This window comes from Larimichthys crocea, chromosome XI (genome assembly GCF_000972845.2).
Source record: "Larimichthys crocea isolate SSNF chromosome XI, L_crocea_2.0, whole genome shotgun sequence".
In the NCBI taxonomy this organism is placed as follows: Eukaryota; Metazoa; Chordata; class Actinopteri; family Sciaenidae; genus Larimichthys; species Larimichthys crocea.
Genome location: NC_040021.1, coordinates 21,181,739 through 21,201,594, shown reverse-complemented (window position 1 = coordinate 21,201,594; position 19,856 = coordinate 21,181,739). Strand labels below are relative to the sequence as shown.

The 19,856-nt window shown below is 39.3% G+C and overlaps 2 protein-coding genes across 2 annotated transcripts; both read right to left on the bottom strand.

Annotated features, from left to right (window-relative positions):
- Nucleotides 1–827: 827 nt before the first annotated feature.
- brox (BRO1 domain and CAAX motif containing) lies at nt 828–9,454 on the bottom strand. Its single transcript, XM_019267726.2, has 13 exons — nt 9,325–9,454; nt 8,788–8,907; nt 8,457–8,563; nt 6,592–6,688; nt 6,024–6,119; nt 5,827–5,899; nt 5,536–5,641; nt 5,002–5,091; nt 4,305–4,390; nt 4,125–4,206; nt 3,523–3,673; nt 2,680–2,839; nt 828–2,562 (listed from the first exon to the last, which is right to left on the bottom strand). The coding sequence occupies exons 2-13, from the start codon at nt 8,886–8,888 to the stop codon at nt 2,479–2,481; spliced, it is 1,233 nt and encodes a 410-aa protein (XP_019123271.1). The 5' UTR covers nt 8,889–8,907; nt 9,325–9,454; the 3' UTR covers nt 828–2,478.
- A 790-nt stretch (nt 9,455–10,244) lies between these two features.
- On the bottom strand, nt 10,245–13,743 carry si:ch73-91k6.2 (alpha-1,6-mannosyl-glycoprotein 2-beta-N-acetylglucosaminyltransferase). Its single transcript, XM_010756442.3, has 2 exons — nt 13,607–13,743; nt 10,245–13,491 (listed from the first exon to the last, which is right to left on the bottom strand). Exon 2 carries the CDS (start codon nt 13,222–13,224, stop codon nt 11,962–11,964), a length of 1,263 nt encoding a protein of 420 aa, XP_010754744.3. The 5' UTR covers nt 13,225–13,491; nt 13,607–13,743; the 3' UTR covers nt 10,245–11,961.
- Nucleotides 13,744–19,856: the final 6,113 nt, after the last annotated feature.

Below are 19,856 nucleotides of genomic sequence, written 5' to 3'. Positions count from 1 at the left end.
GCTCAGTGTCTGTCTTTCAGCCTTTTATTTCACTAAGCTCTCACCAACGACTAAAATTCAGTTCCAGATTTACTCTTGTCCGATGGCTTCTTGCTCAGCCACTCTCTTTTTCTCTTCTTAGCTTCTTCCATCATCATCCTCTTCGGCATCTTCACCTATGTTACTTCAGCCCCGGTTCTGGCACGACACCAGCTCCAAGCCCCCTTCTATATTTACTGAAAACTCCCTCTTCCCAGTGGTACAAACACTTCACTGGTTCTCTGAGCTCACAGTCCAGGCGGTCTGGCTAACAAACTGAGCTAATGTTAGCTAACAGCAGCTATAGTTTGCCACAGTTTACTTTACTGTCCATCATGAAACAGTAAATCACAGTTAATGGCGTCCATGGTATATGTGTATTCATATTTCTCCCACAATGTAGTGTACGAGGGAGGAGCTGAAAATGTTCAAATATATTGTGAGACAGGAAAGACATTTATAAAAATATTTTAAAAAATCTTTGTGAAGTTCAATTAGCAGTAGCATGCAAAAGTTATATTTTGTTCAACACAGAAAGTATTTTAGAATTGGTAAATTGGTAAAGTGTCTCAGTTTGATTTAATACTCTACTATACATACTGTATAGACTGTATACTGTAGATATAGTACATAGTATGGATTTAGGACCCAGTGCACGTATTTGAAAATACAGGATTTCTGTCTTCCAGCCGATTAACCCTGATTACATCATCAAGTTCCTCCAAAACACATACAGCTGTTTTCACAGGCAAACTTACTGGTGAAACTGACTCAGTAAAACATATTCATAGATAGGAAGAGGCTTACTGTATCTTTGCATCTTTTTATGGATGATTTAATAGAGTTTGAAATACATTTCACATGACGGACACCATTAGAGGGGTGATGAGCTACAGGAGTGTACATAGTAACGTTGATCTGACACACCTTTTAAATAAACAGTTGTCTTGAGTAGAATAAAGGACCTGGTCTGACTTCTGTTAAACTCACTGTTCCAGGTGTAATAAAGAACAGTTTAAGGCCTTGACTGTTAGATCCCCACTGAAAGCCCTGCACATCTGAATATAAAGTGCGAAGGAGTTGTGCTAGAAAGAAATTTAGTGAGAAAGTTAACTTGTCTGCTTTTTACTACTGCTGGGAGTCTTGCTCAGGTAACATCATATACATGTAGGGGCATAAATGAGCATGTGAGCAGTATGTTACAGTTTATACAAGGTCCCTGCTTTAACCAACATTAATTTTCAAAGTTTTGAAAATATGAGCGACATCTGTGACACAGCTCTTTGGCAGCAAGTGTCCTGCCAAACCCAGTATGTGATAAATGCTCCTGCCCTGACCTCTGTCTTGAAGGAAGGGGATAACACTCAATAGATGTGTGTCAGTTATTGACAGCAGCACTCGTTTAACGTTTACAAGAGTAAGCCTTTCACTGTGCGTGTCAGTCGGTATGTCTAGTGTATCCACTGAAACATAAAAATCACCTAAAAATGTATTTGGAGTTATGTAGAATTCTATACTGTCATAAGCGCTTTAAGGTATCAACTAAAATATCATAACATAACGAGAAATAAATTAAGAACTACTACGGATAAGGATTTATAACAGAATCCCTAAGTATGTTAAAGAATGATTCAGCCTCATCAGTAATAAAGTTTTCTTAAATGAAAAAGTAAAAAAAAAAACAAAAAAAAAAACAGCTACATCATGTCATGTACAAAATGAACTACAATACATATGTCATGTGATCTAAATCAAATATTGATTGTAAACTGCTACAGCTAAAACAAACCAAATTCAGCAACAGTAACACACATACCCTTCTTTTTCTGTCCACTGTTGATTCACATCATCTCAAAGTATTGTAATATACAGGCTGATTGTGGGAATACGTTTGCATCATTTTCCATGCAGTGGTGATAATCTGGCTTTTTATAATTTCTGCTTCTACTGCTGCGTCTTTTGTTTAGATCTGTATCCTGAGGCTGTTTTTCAGCATGTCCGAGTCATCTAGAATCAAGCCAGCACCCTCCTGTGCCGAGAAGGTTAAAAACCAGATACTTTGTGTGCATGGGGCCACAGTGAACAGGTTTACATTGCAGCCAAAGGCACCATTAATAGAACGACTTCACCCACATAAGTTCTACTTGAAATGAGCTCGTGTAGGGACCCAATTTAAAGTAATCCTTTCACCTGACAGAAAATTTTAAATGTTTAAGGTTGACTTAATGAGAAGGTGTTCAGAAGATGTGACTGGCTCTCGTTTAGAGGACACTGGCTGTCATATCGAAATACAATACGCATGTTTCAGCATAAATGTAAAACAACAATGGATTAATATTACAAAAAAAAACATTTCTTTTTTTTCCCCTATGGAGGTTTACATGACAAGAAATATAGATGCCATCATTACAATAGATGGTACAGAAGCATGAGGCTGAAGATGTTATGTGTGTGTAAGGTTTAGGAGACGACGCAGCCCGTGTCCTTCTGAGGCTTCAGATCAGGCTCCTTCATTGGTCTCACCTCCTCCTCCTTGGGTTTGGCCTGGAGTTAAAGCAACAATCACACGGCTATGAAAAAACACAGCCTCATACAGATGCAAACTTTAAATTTTGTTCACGAACAAAAAGTAAAGATAAACTTTGAGGTGAGCGGCTGTACCTTGTCGTTTTTGGCTCCCTTGGTCAGGTCAAAGGTGGCATAGACTTCGGCAGAGCACTGCTCGCTGAGAGGCGGCAGCTCGAAGGGGATTGGCTCAGCCAGGCCGTAACTTGCCTTCAACTCCAGCAGGGGCGCCTCAGTCGGGACCTTGTGGAAGTATCTGAGGAAATATATCCAAAGTTGCGGTTTAACAGCTTAAAAAGGTACCGACAGCCACTAACCACCATATACTGTTATGCAGATGTGTCTGTTGTTGTTGACTCTGATCATAGATTAAATTACAAGTAGTTCCAAACAAGCAATGTGATTGGTCAACATTGAGACATTTAGAACGCGCTCCAATCAGCATGACAACACACCTGACTCATCACTAAATATAATAACTTTAATAAAATAATACATCTGAATTCCAATAAACAATCCTTCAATAAAGCTATGGAATTATTATAATATCAGAACGGAAACGGCGAGCAAAATGTATAGAAATATAAATATCTTTTGATTATATTTTTTCATTTAAGTTGGTTATTGTTATATAATCGCAATCGTAATAGTATTACAAGGGTGGGAAGGGAAGGGTGAGCTTTGCTTTATTATTGGCACTTTAGTGACACTTAGGGACATCCTGCCCACATCACTGTCATGCCAATAACGACGTTATTGCTATTAATGCGGCTAAATGAGTATAAATGTGTGGATTTTCTTGCACATCCTAACTGGTATAAATACATGAACGCCTCCACTAAAATATTTGTCTGAAGATGAAGTATAGATGTTTCCACCCAAGAATTACAGTTCTTGTGTAACATCACTCGCATACACGCCTCCCCCCGATTGACTCACATGAAGCCATTTTCTCTCTGGCACTTCTCCAGCGTGTTTTTAATGACACCGCCCAGTTTGAGGAAGAACAGCTGCTCCGACGGTTTCGCTGTGGTGCCTGGGCCTTTGGTCTGCCGGTATTCTTTACACTGATCCACGGCACAAGAGTGACCTAAACAGAGAAGTGTTTGTGTTGATGTTAAAACAAATCCAAGCAGCGAAGAGAGAAAAAAGATAAACTTATCAAAACTACTTCACAATGACATGGGTCCAAAAGAATTTGTGCAGTAACACACAGGAAACAAACACACAGGAAACACCTGTGTCATGACCTATATGCAAATAATTCATCATGTTTCATGTTCATAATTCATATTTCAACTATATGCTACTGAACCCAAGAGAGCATTTCATATGTAGCTATTCTCTCTTCATGTTGTATGAGGCTAGTTTACAGAAACACACTAGTGTACGTCACATGAACTTCAAAATCAGTCAGTCCAAAGGAGAAAGTACTTTGACAAAGGCAAAGAAGGGAACATATAGTTTAAAGTACAAATACACTAACACAGTATGTGGTGAAAAAACACAGATACAACAAGCATTAAATCAAAGACACATACACTTTTCTGCCTCCTGGAGAGCTCTTATAGCTTCACCACACTTGTCACTCGCCAGCAGTGTCTGTCCATAATAACAGTATGCCTGCAAAACACATTTTAGGATAAACAAGAGACTGATTTGTCATTCTTCTTTTTGTCTTTGTGAAGGAAAAAAAAAGCCACGGATAAAGCTGAACTTACATAAGCGATGTAAAAGTGCTGCTTCAGCAGAAAATACTTCCTCCACTTGCTACTGCACTCTGGCTCCAAGGTGTTCAGTGTTTGGTCTGCAGACAGAAACACTGGCCTGTAAATAGCCTGTTTTGAAATGCTTCACAAAACATATTTCATTTGCGTTAATGGGGGGTTGGCAACGTGTTTGGATCCATCTTTGATTCGGCTAAATTGTGTGAAACGAAACATTTTGATCTGCAAAAGTCACTGCAGCAGACCAAAAGATGCACCGAGCATGTGAGGATACTCTCAAGGAAAATAACTGCAGCAGTTCAAACACAACATGACTCAGAAATATTTATATATTTTAGTTATTTTCTTTAGCTTCTGGCTAAGGTCATTGCTGCTGGGCATGTGTGGAATGCCATTCAAAGTTGTGTGTTAAATGTAGTACTGTTCAATGTGTTAAGAATGCAGTTGTACTTAATGCTGCTGTAGTGTTGTTAGTGGGTTTTTACATGTAAAGCACATTATGCAAAACAATGACAATGGCTCTTGTATGTACTTTGTTGTAATGTGTGTACTAATAACAGCTTCCCTTGTTAAGTTTGCACAGTGGCTCACAGCCCTCCCAATTATTACAGTGTATTTTACACAAGACAAACATAAAGAACTGTAGAACTTCAACAAATATGTTGAAAACCAAAAGTGTCAAAGTACTGACTGGCTTTTTGATAGAAGTTTGCTGTCTCAAATGCCAGTGCTGCGATGAGTGTGGCGTTGTGCTTCAGTTCAATCGCTCTGGCAATTGTCACTAAAAACAAGAGGAAACAGTTAGTCATACAACAGAAAAGTGCCTTATCAAAGTTCAATATTTTGTTATTTCATACAACAAGTATTATTTAGACTGTTATTTCAGGTTATGATGCGATCACCTTCATTGCCCCTTAAGGGGAGATTCTGTCTTAGATCTGCCAGTACTGACACACACAGGCTTTAATGAACAAACATTTAACTATATAACACAACAGACTACTGTCATCAATGTTAATTATACAGCTATTAGAATAACCAGATATCAACCTTCATGTTAATGTCTTTTTCCTGCAGCCAAACAATGAGCAGTTCAGACAATAAACAACATAGAACATTTTGTAGATTCACAAAAAGTCAGCCGGATGTCAGATTAAAACTTCAACAGACTTATTATTAAGAAATGACACACACAGGGCTCTGTAAAGGCCTGGAGCTGCTTTACCTTCCTGCGCCTCTGCTTGGCACTGAATGATATATGCATCAATCACTCTAGTCTCCAGGTCACGGCCCTTTTCAGCCGGGGTGATGAGCCGAGGGATGTGGACCTCCTGTAACACGTCAGAGAATTGATTTATTATTTATCTGGCCATTTCTCTGCTTTTGCTCTGTGTGTGCGAGTCGGTTAATCTGACTGAGGCCTGTGTGCTGCAGTTTGGTTTATGTACACCAAAGAAATGACACATGAAGATTTTTTAGAACTAAAGGAGAAGACTGGTCTTCAGATCTGTCTCACCTTGAGGGTTTTGAAGATACCAGCAGCGACTTTCAGGCTCCGGTGAACATCTTTTGCTTCAGGTTCCGTAATGCTGTTGGAAGAGGCAGACATGACAGTTATATTTTTAGTTTGTGATGCAGCATTGTGCAAGTTTAGAAATTTGAGGATTGAGCACTTAAATGAACACAACAAAAGACAAAAAAAAACACACATACTTTTCTTTCCCTGCTAGTCTTGAGGCAAACTTGGTGTACCAGAGGGCTACATTGAAGGCCATGGAGACCAGTTCAAAGACTGCATCCTGCTGGGCACTGGGAGGAAAGCATGGAGAGATGGTGGGTTATAAAGATAGGAATAAAGACACAAGTCAATGCTGAGATTAATTAAGTCTGTGAATGTAAAAAAAATTAACAAGCCACACAGACAGAATGGATAGGACATTAACACGGGATTAGGCCCAATAATATAGTAGATAACACTCTGTGTGTGTGCTCTAGAGCAACACTCAGGCCGTACGGCAGACTTATTTTCTGTGTTTTTTATGTTTTTAGTAATCAGATCTGCCCAGTATTCTTCATCAAGTGTTCATTAATACTCACAGCACTCCATAATTCAAATATGAACAGAACATCTTTCCCAGAGGTGCTTAGTGGCCTCCTGGAAAGCACTTCAAATAGTTTACTTAGGCTCCCACTAAAACTGCAACCCACCCACTTAACAGTACCACCAACCATGAAAGCTAAACATACAGTGAGCCTGGAAGTATTCTGTCTGTGGTTATACCTTGGTATGTTTCCTTGTATGGTGTCAGTCCACTTGAAGTTCTGGATGAACCTCATCTTGTTCTCCTGTGTGGTTCCATCCAAGGATGAGATGAAGCCTATTGTATCATAAACCAATATTTCAAAACAAGAGAAGCAGCTGGTTAGTTGCAAAGCAAAATAAAAAATGTGATGTTAGCAGGCAGACAAGGAGAAACAATTTAGAGTAACTCATAATAGAAGTATGCAGACTTTTTAAACAGTGTTTTAGGTCATTACCAGCCAAGAACATGGTCACTGATCATTAACTGGCTTTTAATATCTAAGATGCCCCCTTTAATTTCCCCTTTAAGTGTGTAAAATGTTGTAAAAATTGTCTCATCTTACTCTGACAGTATCATATACAGCATATTTTCTATCTGTTTGTCCCAAATCACCAATGTGATGGTGACACTGACGGAAATATTTAGTTTCTAGTATTATATATAGTCTTCTTTGGTATCTTGGGGAAACTCTGAAAACTCTGGGATCTCGACTAAAATTACATTTAAGTTCTGTTTATTTAAACAATGTTTGACTGAAATACCATAAAATAACATATTTTAAATCATGCTGACGCAACACTGACTTATATTCAGGTGAATGGTGTCTCTGTCTTTCCCACTCTTTGCCCTGTATGACTGTTTCTGCATTATGTAACTTTGTGCTCCAAATCGGGAGAAATATGTCACACACCACCAACTATTTTGGTGAAACTGGATCATAATTTTATGGAGAAAGTGTTTTCTTGTTTTCTCCAGCTGCTCTGCATCAACCCTCTGTGATTTACAGTTTCCTGTTGGACAGTAAAGTAAACTTCTGCCAACTGTAGCTGCCGTTAGCTGTAACATTACTGTGCAGACTGGGTGCTCAGTGCATTGGGGGAATGATGGCATTTACGCTGGTATCACATGAGCTTTTGACTGCCGGTAGATGTTTTCAGGCCTGGGACGGAAGGGAATGCTGACAGAGAGAGTAGCGTCGATGTTGTGTCAAATCTAGGCCAGTTGGACAGCTTCTTTGAACATAGGTAATGGCGCCTAGGACGTATTTTCCTTTTTTGGTATCTAAAATTAGGGTTTTCTTCTGTACTGACGTTTAAAATTTTGATGCTGTGACTTTGAAAATTACATAAGGTCGCCTTAGGACTAGGGACGGGAATCGAGAACCGGTTCTTGTTGAGAACCGGTTCTGTGTGTTTCAATTCCATGGAATCCTTTGGCAGTTTATCTAACAATTCTCTTATCGATTCCAGAAAGCACGAATTACGTTGCGTAACGTCCATAAGAAGTAGTACACAATGGCACCCACTCGGTTCAAATGCTCCAAAGTTTGGCTGCATTTTACCAAAACAGATGGCAACAGGGCGACTTGCAATCATTGCAAAGTGGAGATAACAGAAACATTTGCGCACACAACATGCAATATTTTAAAATAAATGTTGTGTTTTTGACACGCTTCGGACTGGAGATTAATCTCAACCTAGTAGCAGCAGCAGCAGCAGCCAGGCTATGACCACCTTACTACGGAAGGTAGTTACACATTGTTACTATTATCTAGGCTGTGGGTCTCTTTTGACTTTGCTGTTGGTTTTGTAAGGTTGTGATACTTCTAACTAAACAAAGTTAATGCTGATCAAACTGTTTGTTCTCCTTTTTCCCCAAATAAGAATCAATAAGAGAATTGATGAAGAATCGAATCGTTAAGCAGAATTGATAATGGAATCGGAATCGGAAAAATCTTATTAATTCCCATCCCTACTTAGGACACATCCCTACTTACTTCTCTAAGACTTAATCTAGTCTTAGAGAAGACTAGATAAGTGGTTTTCCTGACGCGTAAACACACCTTGGAGGAGGGAGAAGTATGCGTCTGTGGCATTTTTCATGATCTCGGGGCTGCAGGTGACATCAGTGAACATCTCCAGCAGCCTCGCCCTGGTTGTCCGCAGATCACTGAACACAAACACAAACAGAAACAGCAGTTCATTGATGACAATAAAATAAAAACACAGTTGAGGTGACTGAAACGGCAGCAGGTAAGGACATGAGGTTATCGTGAAAGCAAGTAAGAGGAGAGGACAGAAACAATGAGTCCCCGATCTTGGTCACAGTCACGGTCTGATCTGATCTGATCTGATCTCACTGTTCTCGGTGTATTAAGTGCAGATAAGACATACTTGCATATCTTATTGGCGGCGGGGCTCCCTGCCACTCCGTAGAAATTAAAAGACACGGGCGCTGTAGCCTTCAGAGGGTTTCTGTGAAACCAATGTGCCATCCTGTGGACGAGGACACACCTAAAGACAGACAAGCAGACAGTGGATGAGACAGTGGAGCGGCTCACCTTACAAACAGCTGATACATTTCAGTGAAGTATTGAGCAGACATCATCAGCTAGCGTGTGTGTCATTGTGGCTAACGTCATTTGAACGACAGGACAGCGGCCGTGTTAGCACGCTGACAGGACAGCACTCAGCCTTTACTGTAGTTAACACGCTGAAAAAACACTACACATACTGTGAGGTTACTGTGGGCTGGTATGACTTGTGTTATTAATTATTATTCGTGTTTCTGTTGTAAACAAAAGTCCATTACGTAAGCGACGGTGAGCAAACAGCTAACGGCTAACACAGGCTACATCCAGAAACATGATGAACTAAAAGGACGTGACGGCTGGATAATCGTTTAAACAGGGTGTGAATGTGCATGCTTACCTGTCGCCTGGCTTCTGTGGAGATGGATGTGCGCTTTGATAGCAGTCCTTCAGGAAAGTCTGACACTAAAGAACTTACTTCCGGAAATAAACACCGAGAAGCAGCTGACCAATGAGAGTGCACGGTTCGATCACATGACGTGTGCTCGGAAAAACCCTCTCATGTTTCCGCTCAGCGTTTGTTATGCTGTCATGTCGGTTCAGCAGCTCCACAGATGATAAGCAGCTGTCACATCACTGATCTGCCTGGAAATAAGGTTTAGTCTGTCTGACTGGTTCTGTTGGTACTCCTGTGTTTCCCGTAACTCATTAAGTAAGCCTTTAATAGACTAACACAGGGTACTGACATGTTGAGTTCATGAGCTGCAGCTGTTGACTTTTAGAAGAATTTCCCTGGAAGACTGCAAAAAATATTTCGACCACTCATGCATTCCGATGTCCATCCATTTGAATTACATAGTCTTAATATAAATTCACTAACAAACTGAATGCGAAGCAAGTAATAAGATTTATGTAATAAATAAACAAATAAACTCAAAACGACTGCATTCATTTGCACTGTTGGGTTTGGCTTTATTAATATTGAATGCATAAACCTGGCTACTGCTACACTACTGTGTAGTGGAATCACACTGAGTTTATTAGTACTATGACATAAATCTTATATTATTATTTGCTTCACATTAAGTTTATTAGTTAATTTATATTTCCGATTCTGATATTAAACCTATGTAATTTCTATGTAATTGAAATGCATATGTCCTGTATTTTGGCCCAAAACATTTTTTGAGTGCAGACTGTATATCAAGTATATCTGCCGTGTAGTGACCAAAATCCTCCAGGGTGCTTTCAGAATTAGCTGGAAATGAAATTAATTTACACAAAATTAGACTTAAGTGTTAGTAGTGATGAGACAAACAATGAAAATTCAATCTTTTATTTTTTCTCCACATTTGGCAAACATCAGGCTATTTCAAGTGATAATCACAAAGAAACCAGCAAAAGAAATCTCATCTCACCTCACCAACCCAGGAATCATCAAAACAACCCTCATACGTCAAAGAAAGTCCACGTTACAAAGTTCATATTTGTAATTTCAGTCATGTTTGCCATGTTCATAAAGAACTGATTGTACTTTTCAACATAACATAAAAGATAATTGATTCATTATCGCATTTATTTCAGATTTCTCGACTATCCCCACAAAGCGCCCCGAGGTGCACAGACATCAGGTTAAACCACTTATCCGCAGAGCCGCTCTCTCGCCTGCAGTGGTGCGATCATTTTACTGCACAGTGAAGATTTGTGTGGAATTAGAATTCACATTTAATTTTCCCTCAATGTCTTGTGAATAAAGACACAGCCAAAAGAAAAATATATCTATCAGGAGGACTACAAGTCCCCAGCATTGACAAATGCATGTAAGTACTTAATCAGTGCACCTTTAAAAATCTCTTTAAAAATAAGTGTAGGCACAAAGGAACAATCAGAAGGCACTTATGGTCAGCTTTAAGGCAAAAATCAACACGCTGGTGTTCGTTTTTCTCAGTTTAACACTGTAATAAAGGCACTAACTATCAAATGAATGCCAGAATGCAATTCATTCTGTTTTCACTTTGTTATATCCCACAATAAATTCTAACAAAGAAGGTGCAAATATAGACATGCAGAATCACAGATGAGCCTAGTGTTTACAGAACACAGACAGAAAAGAAAAAAAAAACTCCAGAACAAAACTCCAAAAGGTCACTTTTTGCCCATCAAAAAGCAAATATACAGTCCAAAAAAAAAATCAATATCAGACCAGCTCTCACTGTAGCAACCAGGGATCAATACAGTGAGAAGGAGACTGATTAAGTGAGTGGTGTCAGGAGACCTCACCTCGGAAAAAAAACAGACCCCTGGTTATAACAGACAGACACTGAAGGTTACATTCAGTAACACGAATTCCATTATGTGCATGATCACTGTTAATGAACTACAACTTGCCCCATAGATTTAAGATTAAAACTACAAGTCTGTACAGTACATGTGCCTTTTTGTTGTTGCACTTCGTACCATTAAAAAAAAAAAAAAAAAAAAAAAAAAAAAAAAAAAAAAACACAAAGAAAAAACGGAACTCAATGTTTCATAAAAGCAACGCACGACAAACATTCACCACAAACTAACACAGTGAGCATCCTGTGCAGGATTCTGTGCAGTGTTGAAATATATTTGCATTTTAGTGTATGAACATACACACAATATTTCCCCATCACTGTGCAATAAATCTAATCTAATGTTTTGGCTTGTGAGACACCCAGAGATAAACAAACCTGGAGACATGAAATTGAACTGCATGAGCGAGCTTGAATGAATTACACGCAACAAAAACATCAAAAGTCTTTGGCAACTGTGCAGCTTTGGTGATTAAAAGTAAAAGATTAGAAGACAAGCTGAAGTTTGGCTGTGTACATGCAACATGCCTGGGCTTGGTTTGGTCCTACTATGCCGAAGACCTCGCTGGGAGACAACATAAACACACTTGAAGTGAAAATGCAGCCCACTGCAGCCTCTGAAACCCTGAAAAGTTGTGTGTGAATGGCACATCTGCAGAATACCAGCGTTTTACCCATGTTACTTAAAGAAAAGCTACAGTTCAAAGACGTTTGGCATAGTTCTTGCATAGAATATGGTCTCGGACATCTCCCCATCCTCCATTCTTCATGTGTGCCTTGTGCTCCACTGGTTCAGCACCACTAAGAGCAAGAGATGCAGGAAATAGGCCGTCCTTTGCTGCTTGAAGACTGTCCTCGACCCTCTGTAAGGCCCATTCTGGCCTGCATTTCTCCTTCTGGTGAAGACCACAGTCCCCTGTGTGGAGAACCCTGGAGCCCTGTGCCACGAGCACTTTGATGGGCTTTGATATGCAGGCTCCAGAGAGGTGCTGCAGAGTCCAGTCCCAGTTGTAGTCGTCATAGGTGCAGAATTCGTTGTTGCAGCCCATCAGTTTGTAATACACCTCCCTGGAGATAGCCATGCCTATGTTGTGTTTAGTGGACATCCACCCAGTGGTCAACACCTTATTGGACAGTCTGGTAAAATCACTCAGGCTGTCATGGTTACCCAAAGCCAGCATGTCACAATCTGGGCAGCTGCTCTTCCTGAACTCTATCATCGATTTATAGAAATGGAAAAAGTCAGGTAAGATGTAGTTGTCCTCCTCCAGAAAGATTACAAAGCCGCTGTAGCCCTGCATCGCCTGCACTCGCTCCCAGACAAAGTGCAGCTTCCACCACCAGTGGTGTTTGGTTTGAGTGATGAAGGCTTCCCTGTAGTGTCCATAGGAGTCAGGGTGTTCTGCGTTGAGGCATCCTGTTTTCAGAGCGTCGGCCTTGGATATGTCTCGAGGGCAGTCTCGTGGATCCTGTCCAGGAAACTCACTGGGATACAGCTGAGAGCTGAAGGGGAAATAAATTTGTAGCACTTTGCAGAAAGTTATCCCTTGCACAATGGCGTTTATTTCCTCTGAAAAATAGTCATGGCTAAAGATAAGGAGGAAGCTGTGGACCTCTGCAGCTTTCTCCAGCGACTTGATGAGCAGTCTGAGGTATTCAGGCCTGTTGTGGACCTGCACAACCAGCACCAGTTGAGGCTCGCCTGGAAACTTGTTCGCATTGTGCACACACTGTTTGTAATTGGCACTGTAAACAGACTGAGTCAATTCTGGCAGTGAACCAAAGTTGAACTTCACCATTTCACCAGAATGTCCACGTACCGAAATGATATTATTATCATTATTATGTCCACTTGTGTCATTATCAGACAATAATAACACACGTGTTGAAAAGAGAAGAGTCACAACCACAAAGGAAACACCCAACAGAGCTAGCAGGTTCTTCTTGAGCAGCCGAAACCTCATTTTCTCTAAATAAAAAACAGACTTTGGACTACAACAGCAATGGCTCTCATTCACCTTATCGCGAGCGTCTTCATTGTAAACTTGTTTGGAAACGCGGGCTCCTCGCGCCGGTAAAAAACCTCCTAACTTCTGCTCTAAGCAGCCCGACGTCGCGTGACGTGCGTCTCGAAGTGTCAAACGTTTCGTGATGTCCGCGTTTCCTCTCGCGGCACTGCTCCCACTTTAAAACCGTGTCATTTGTCGCTTCTGTCGTTCGTTCTTTGCCACCTGTGGATAAAAAGTAGAAAGCTGCGTGAGCGAGCGAGCATTACAGTCAGCTGTGTTTGAGTTCAGCTGGTAAAACAACGAGTTACCGCGCCGCGGTTAGCTTCGTGTTACTTACCCCCGAACTAGGTGTAATGTGTCAACACGCTCGCACCAGGAAGAGGATGCTGGGACCGTGAAACATCTTGGCTACAACTTATTGACTGCTGACGTGTACAACTCAACCAACGGGGGCAGAGACCGAGCTCCTGCTCGACGAATCACTGTCCTACCTATGGTTGTGTAACACGAGGAGGAAATGTAAATCAGGCTCCATTTGAATAGTGAACAGTATGGCAAGAAAATGTATGTTATTGTTCTGTTTCGTTTATTTGCAAAAGGTCACATGTACACACCAGAACATTGTCCTCATGTCCTACTTCAAATCATACCTGGATAATGCTGCACAAACTCTAAAGTTGTGAAAGCTAGAGCCTTATGTAACGAATCAGAGTTTTTATTTATATCATTTAATTTTGTTTCTTTATTTCTTTATTGTTTATATATATAATCTGTGCACTACTTCAAACATTTGCTGCCCTGTTACTGTTGGAATGGTGCACCTGTTTGTGTAAATAAAGTTTTTTTTTTTTAACTTTCTGAGTAATAAAGATATTATTATATTGTTATTTGTAGCACTTTACTGCAATACCCTAACATAGTGTGTGGCATTAATAGATTTTCAGTTTTGGCCCACGGCTGAGAGTTTCTGAAAGAATCCTGGACTTTATCAGCTTAAACAGGACGTGCTCAGTCCTCAGGGGCGGGATTGTTTCCCCCCTAACCTTTAGGTTACCTGTTCAGGTTCGACTGGTTCAAATGAAATCTGTTTTGTTAGAAAATCTCACCCCAAACACACAACAAAAAGGGTGTGGAGTGTAATACCTGAAACTACAAGAGTGACAAACTTGATACTCTTCATAGGAGGGGACTTTAACAACAGAACATGGAACCAGAGACACTGCCTGGGACTGGTGTCATATACTGGGGCAGTATTAAATAGGACACTGCTGTGTTGGAGAATACCTGTGATATTTGATAAGCCTCAAAGATTCAAATAGTCAAATGGTTTCTTTAATAAATAGAGGGTGGTAGGAGTGTCAGATGCAGATAATTTAAAGGCCCAGTGTGTCAGATTTTAGGGGTTCCATTTAGAATAGGACAAATTTGTAATGTATTATGCATAACTATGTTTCTGTACCTTAGAACAAACCTTTTATATTTACAGACACTGTGTGTCCTCTTCCACGCTGTCTGCCACATTTCTACAGTAGCCCAGAATGGACAAACTGAACACTTGCTCTAGACAGGTCCTTTAGTGCATTGCGTCAACAGCATAGTTTCTTCTTCAAGCTAAAGATAGACAGAGAGGGCGCAATCTCTAGATACCACTTAAACCTAAACACTGCTGCTTCAAATGATTCCGGCTGAATCATGAATGAAATCCGGCTGATTAAAAAAAAGAAAAATCAAATCATAAGATTAAAATCATTATTACTTATCACATATTACTCATCACTCATTAAAGGATCTAATAAAGGAAGTTTTTCCACATCACCCCTCTAAATAATATTATAAATAGTACAGTCTAGAAAGTGGAAAGTGTCATAAGATAATATAAATACAATTTAATTGAAGAATTAATTATTATTATAAAAGTAAAATATAAAAACTTAATAATGCACTACACTAAATTACTAAAGCCGTGTCAACAGTATTTCCAAGTCACTTTCCAAATTACTTCACTTAACATAAAATGTGATCTGTAAGTAAAATTTTATTTTATTTTCTCAGTCACATGTCTGTCACATGACTGTCAGTGAAGTCTGTGAATGGGAAGCTTGAATCCAGCAGTTCATACATATCAATGATCCATTTCCCCCTTGAGGCAATAAAAAGAATACAAACAAGCGGCTTGTTATTAAGTGAGACGTTTTCTCTTTATAATCCACCACTGGCCATCACGCTCCACTCATGGTTAATGAAGGACCATCTCTATGGGTCTGTTGTTTATGAGGCTGCTGGATCACTTCCTGCAGACAACACAAACAGACCTACTGAGATAAACTGTCACACTGACTGTAATAATTTAACACTGAAATCATGTGGCCTGAATTGTGGTGCAGGGAATTTCTACTTCTACTTCCAGGGAAAGGGCAGTACAATGCCATACTGTACATCCGTGTATGGAAATTGTTTTGTATCTAATCTTTTTTACTACATTTATAATGCAAAGAGACTTTCCATGTGGTACAAAAGTCCCCAAAAACCATTACCATTTCCTAATTCTAATTAAAATGTAATTAAACTCAATAGAGAGGTATTGCATTGTATCCTGTGCTGTGCCATTGTACGTCTTCATCTTTCATATAAGCTACAAATAGACCTAATGTCATTTAAATTGCAAATCATGAGCTCAAGTTGCAGGGCAAACTGAGGCCTCCCTGTGGTTGATCAGCAGCAAAGCGGATACATAAACTGTGTGGTTTACTCAAAGTGCAACAAAAAGAAGCGAGTGATGGTGGTCAGATTCACCTGGGTAACAACTTTATACTTGTGATCTTGTATTTATTGCATACATTTATTTTTGCTAATATGCTCACAGGGGCTGCAGTCCATCCCAGCATGCACTAGTTAAAAACAGAAACAACTAGTAATGAATCGCTTGTCAGGTCCCATTGTTTCAGAATAATCAACCGGAAAAAGAACATAAAACTGTAATTTTTTGAGAAGGTCACCCAAAAGAATACAATTTGAAACTTAAAAAAAACAGAAACAAACTTCCTGCCATGATACAGTCATAGGGATTTTGTAATCCCCCGTCTGTATCTCCATGTTTCCTGTCTGCCTTTCTATCATAAACATGTAAAGACAGAAATGCCTCCAAAATATAATCTAAAAAAGCAGACTTTATTAAATTAAATTAAAATCGTACACAACGCTACTAATAAGTGCACAGCCACAGAAGTAGGTGACGTCTGTGAAGTCTCATGGGAACATACTGTATATTTTGTATATTTGTTTTTTTAGAGGGAAAATTGGTTTATGTTTGGCAGATTAGGCTGTATCTGCACTGTATATCATACATTTGGACAAAGTTTGTTTGAGTGTCTTGCACTGTCTGATGTGTGAGAGAGAGTTTCAGAACAGTTCCTGAGAAAGGCCTAATGTAGTTCAACCTTTCTAGGGTTTAAACATAAGTATTGTCCTTATTTAGGATCACATTCAGTAGATTTCTTTGTCTTTCTGTTTTTAACAAACAATAGGAATATATTTTTAAATATATATTTGTGGGCAAACTCACAGCAAGACGGTGCCCGATTTGAACCCCGCTGGGGCCTTCCTGTGTGGAGTCTGCATGCTTTCCTCATGTCTGTGTGGGTACACATCCTCCTTCCACAGTCCAAAGATATGCAGGTAACCGATGACACTAAATAGGTGTGAATGTGAGCGGGAATAATTATTTGTCTCTGTGTGTCAGTCCTGTATTGAACTGGTGACTTGCACGCCTCTCACCCACTACCCTGATAAGGATAAGCAGTTACAGAAAATGGATGGATGGACATATATTTGTTTATGCATAGCTCATATTATATTTAAATCATACAGTGTTTCCATATATTGTGTAATAACATGTATTTAATGTAATAACGTTTTTTTTTGTATTCTGTCACCTTTATCAAAAGTCTAGTTTGTAGCAACAGGAAGAGTAACTTTTAGACTTAGAACATAGAACAGAAAAAAATATATTTAAAAGGGAAAAGGCATTGACTTTGTATCATTATTATTATTATTATTATTATTATTATTATTAGTAGTAGTAGTAGTAGTAGTAGTAGTAGTAGAAGTAGTAGTAGAGTAGTAGTAGTAGTAGTAGTAGTAGTAGAAGTAGTAGTAGAGTAGTAGTAGTAGTAGTAGTATACTAAACTATGCTAAACTACTCTGATAAGAGGAGAAGCAACAATACACAACACAAGCATTTCATTTGGGCTGCATGCCCACGTTGTGATATTCCATTGAAGCCTACTGCAGTCCTAAATGGTCCAGAATTAATAGAGATCTGTAAATCTGTTTCTTTTATTCCGTGGGATAAAATGTAACTTCCAGTCAGGTTGTTACTATTTCTGCAGTTCCCAGGCTTTAGTTCTACTAAGGCAGCCCAGTCCAATCCTCATGTTCTGTGACAAGCCCCTTGTGTAGCATCAACAGCTCTCTGAGTCTCAGCCAGGAAACTTCCCCGAGTTCTTTGCCTTCCACTTTCTCAGACACACGAGACCGACTCTGAACTATGAATTTGCTCCACTGCGTTTAGTTTCACCTGATTTATACAATGACTATTTGCTTCTTTGGACTTTCTGCACAGATTCCAGCTAAATGAAATACTGTCTCAGAAGTGATACTTGGTTTCTGTTTTTTGCATTTTTGAATAAACTCAGCTGTGGCCTATGATGGGAGTGGCATGTTGAGACTGCCATGGCTCCTCCTATTTTGTTTATGTTTGTATCTTTTGGTTTTCATGTGGCAGTTCCTGTTTTTTTGTGTGGATGTGATTATCACATCTATGACATACCAGAAAATAGCATAAATGTAAAAAGCATGTGCAACAAAGTTTACAACAAGAGTTTACAAACATTTACAACATTTAAGAATCACACTTTACTTATTATGGATATATTGTAGATTTTACTCAACTTAAAGGTCCAGTGTGTAAGATTTGAAATGGAATATTTCATTAGTGTATACTCACCTGAAAATAAGAATCATTACTTTTCTGTTATCTTAGAATGGAACTGTTATGTCTAAAGACACTGCAGGTCATGGTGTCGGCCTTGATGAACTAGCCCAGAACAGACATACAGTATATATATGGCTCGAGATAGGGCCTATAGAGTTTTTCATACATTTCGTGGCCACTGTAGTTTCATCTTCATGCTAGGAGAGGGTGAAACGAGAAGGTTGCAGTCTGTTAATACACCAGTAAATGCCACTAAATCCTACACACGGCTCCTTTAACTAGATCAGCGCTGGTCCTGGCCACATTTGCGCCCTGGGCGTCCCAGATTGCCGCCTGGGATCAGTCTGTCCGCCGCCCCCCTCCGAGACTGCGCTCTGGGCGGTCACCCACATTGCCCATAGCTAAGACCGGCCCTGAACTAGATTTGTTTTAGATGCTTTTTGGTTTGAAGATAAGGATTTATGTTCATCAAAGCTCATCAAATATAATATTACTATTGATGTAATAGTCAGACTGAAACAGCTTCTTTAATGTTGCTTTCATTTTTACCATCAACTGGTCAAATCTCTGAAAAAGGCCATCTTTAAAGACAGTCCAGTATGTGCTTTACCCTGGCTGACTGCACATCTGCTCTGGTAGAAGCTGACGATGATGGGAATTAATTGATATCACCAAACTTACTGTAGTAATAAACATGACGGTTGATACAGTGTTTCTCAAACTTTTGAAACCTCAGAAGATGCTCTTTAAGCACCGCCATTATGGAAAATGTTTAAATACAGTAGAGTAGGCCAGCTGTATTCAGCTTCGGGCAGTTTAAGCAACAGGCAGGTTTATTCCTGATAGGATTATTCATTTTTGACTGTTGATATAATGGCAATTTGTTGAAAAAGGATCCTCATTTTTAATTACATTTGAGTGATCTCAAACTACCCATCTTATTTTCACCTTAAATTAATTTATATATTTTTTATAATTTTTTTTAATTATTAGATATTTTTAAATTTTTTAATTTTATTTTAAAAAGTATATCAGAGATTTCTTCTTGTATCACTAGAAGGAGGAGGCGTACCATTGGTAGTTCACGCACCATAGTTTGAGAACCAGTGGTGTGATGTAAGGTTTATTAACTGTGAAACTAAATTCTCTTGTTTATCTTTGATAACAACTTTTTATCCATTTTTAGTTGTTGTTAGTTTTTTTAGAGGTACAGTGAACATTTAGCCTACTTTTAACATTGCATGCAACTAAAGAGAAAACTCAAACATAAACTGCATACTGCTAAAAAAGAGAACCAGAGTATTTTTCTCTCTTTCTCTGTTTAGATCTACTGCAAGACTTTTTATGAAACCATCGTCCTTCACTGTGCTCCTTAAATGTTGATGAAGCTTTGTATCTTTCTATTTGTCTAGAACAGGAAATTGCTGTTCCTGTGTAGCTAGTTTGTCAGGATTAGGCCAAGTAAAGTCCAGGCAGATACACACCATAAACTGATAAGGTGAGCATGAGTCAGACGCTCCAAATGCATGAGTCACAAAGTCAGTACAGTTTTGTATCGTAGTCACTAGATGGTAGCAGTTCACTGCATAGCATT

Coding starts and splice junctions, on each gene's coding strand:
- si:ch73-91k6.2 (XM_010756442.3), bottom strand. CDS start 13,224: ATGAGGTTTCGGCTGCTCAAGAAGAACCTGCTAGCTCTGTTGGGTGTT.
- brox (XM_019267726.2), bottom strand. CDS start 8,888: ATGGCACATTGGTTTCACAGAAACCCTCTGAAGGCTACAGCGCCCGTG. Junction 5,900..6,023: donor AGACTAGCAGGGAAAGAAAA/GTATGTGTGTTT, acceptor CTCTTCCAACAG/CATTACGGAACCTGAAGCAA. Junction 4,391..5,001: donor AAACTTCTATCAAAAAGCCA/GTCAGTACTTTG, acceptor TTCTGTCTGCAG/ACCAAACACTGAACACCTTG.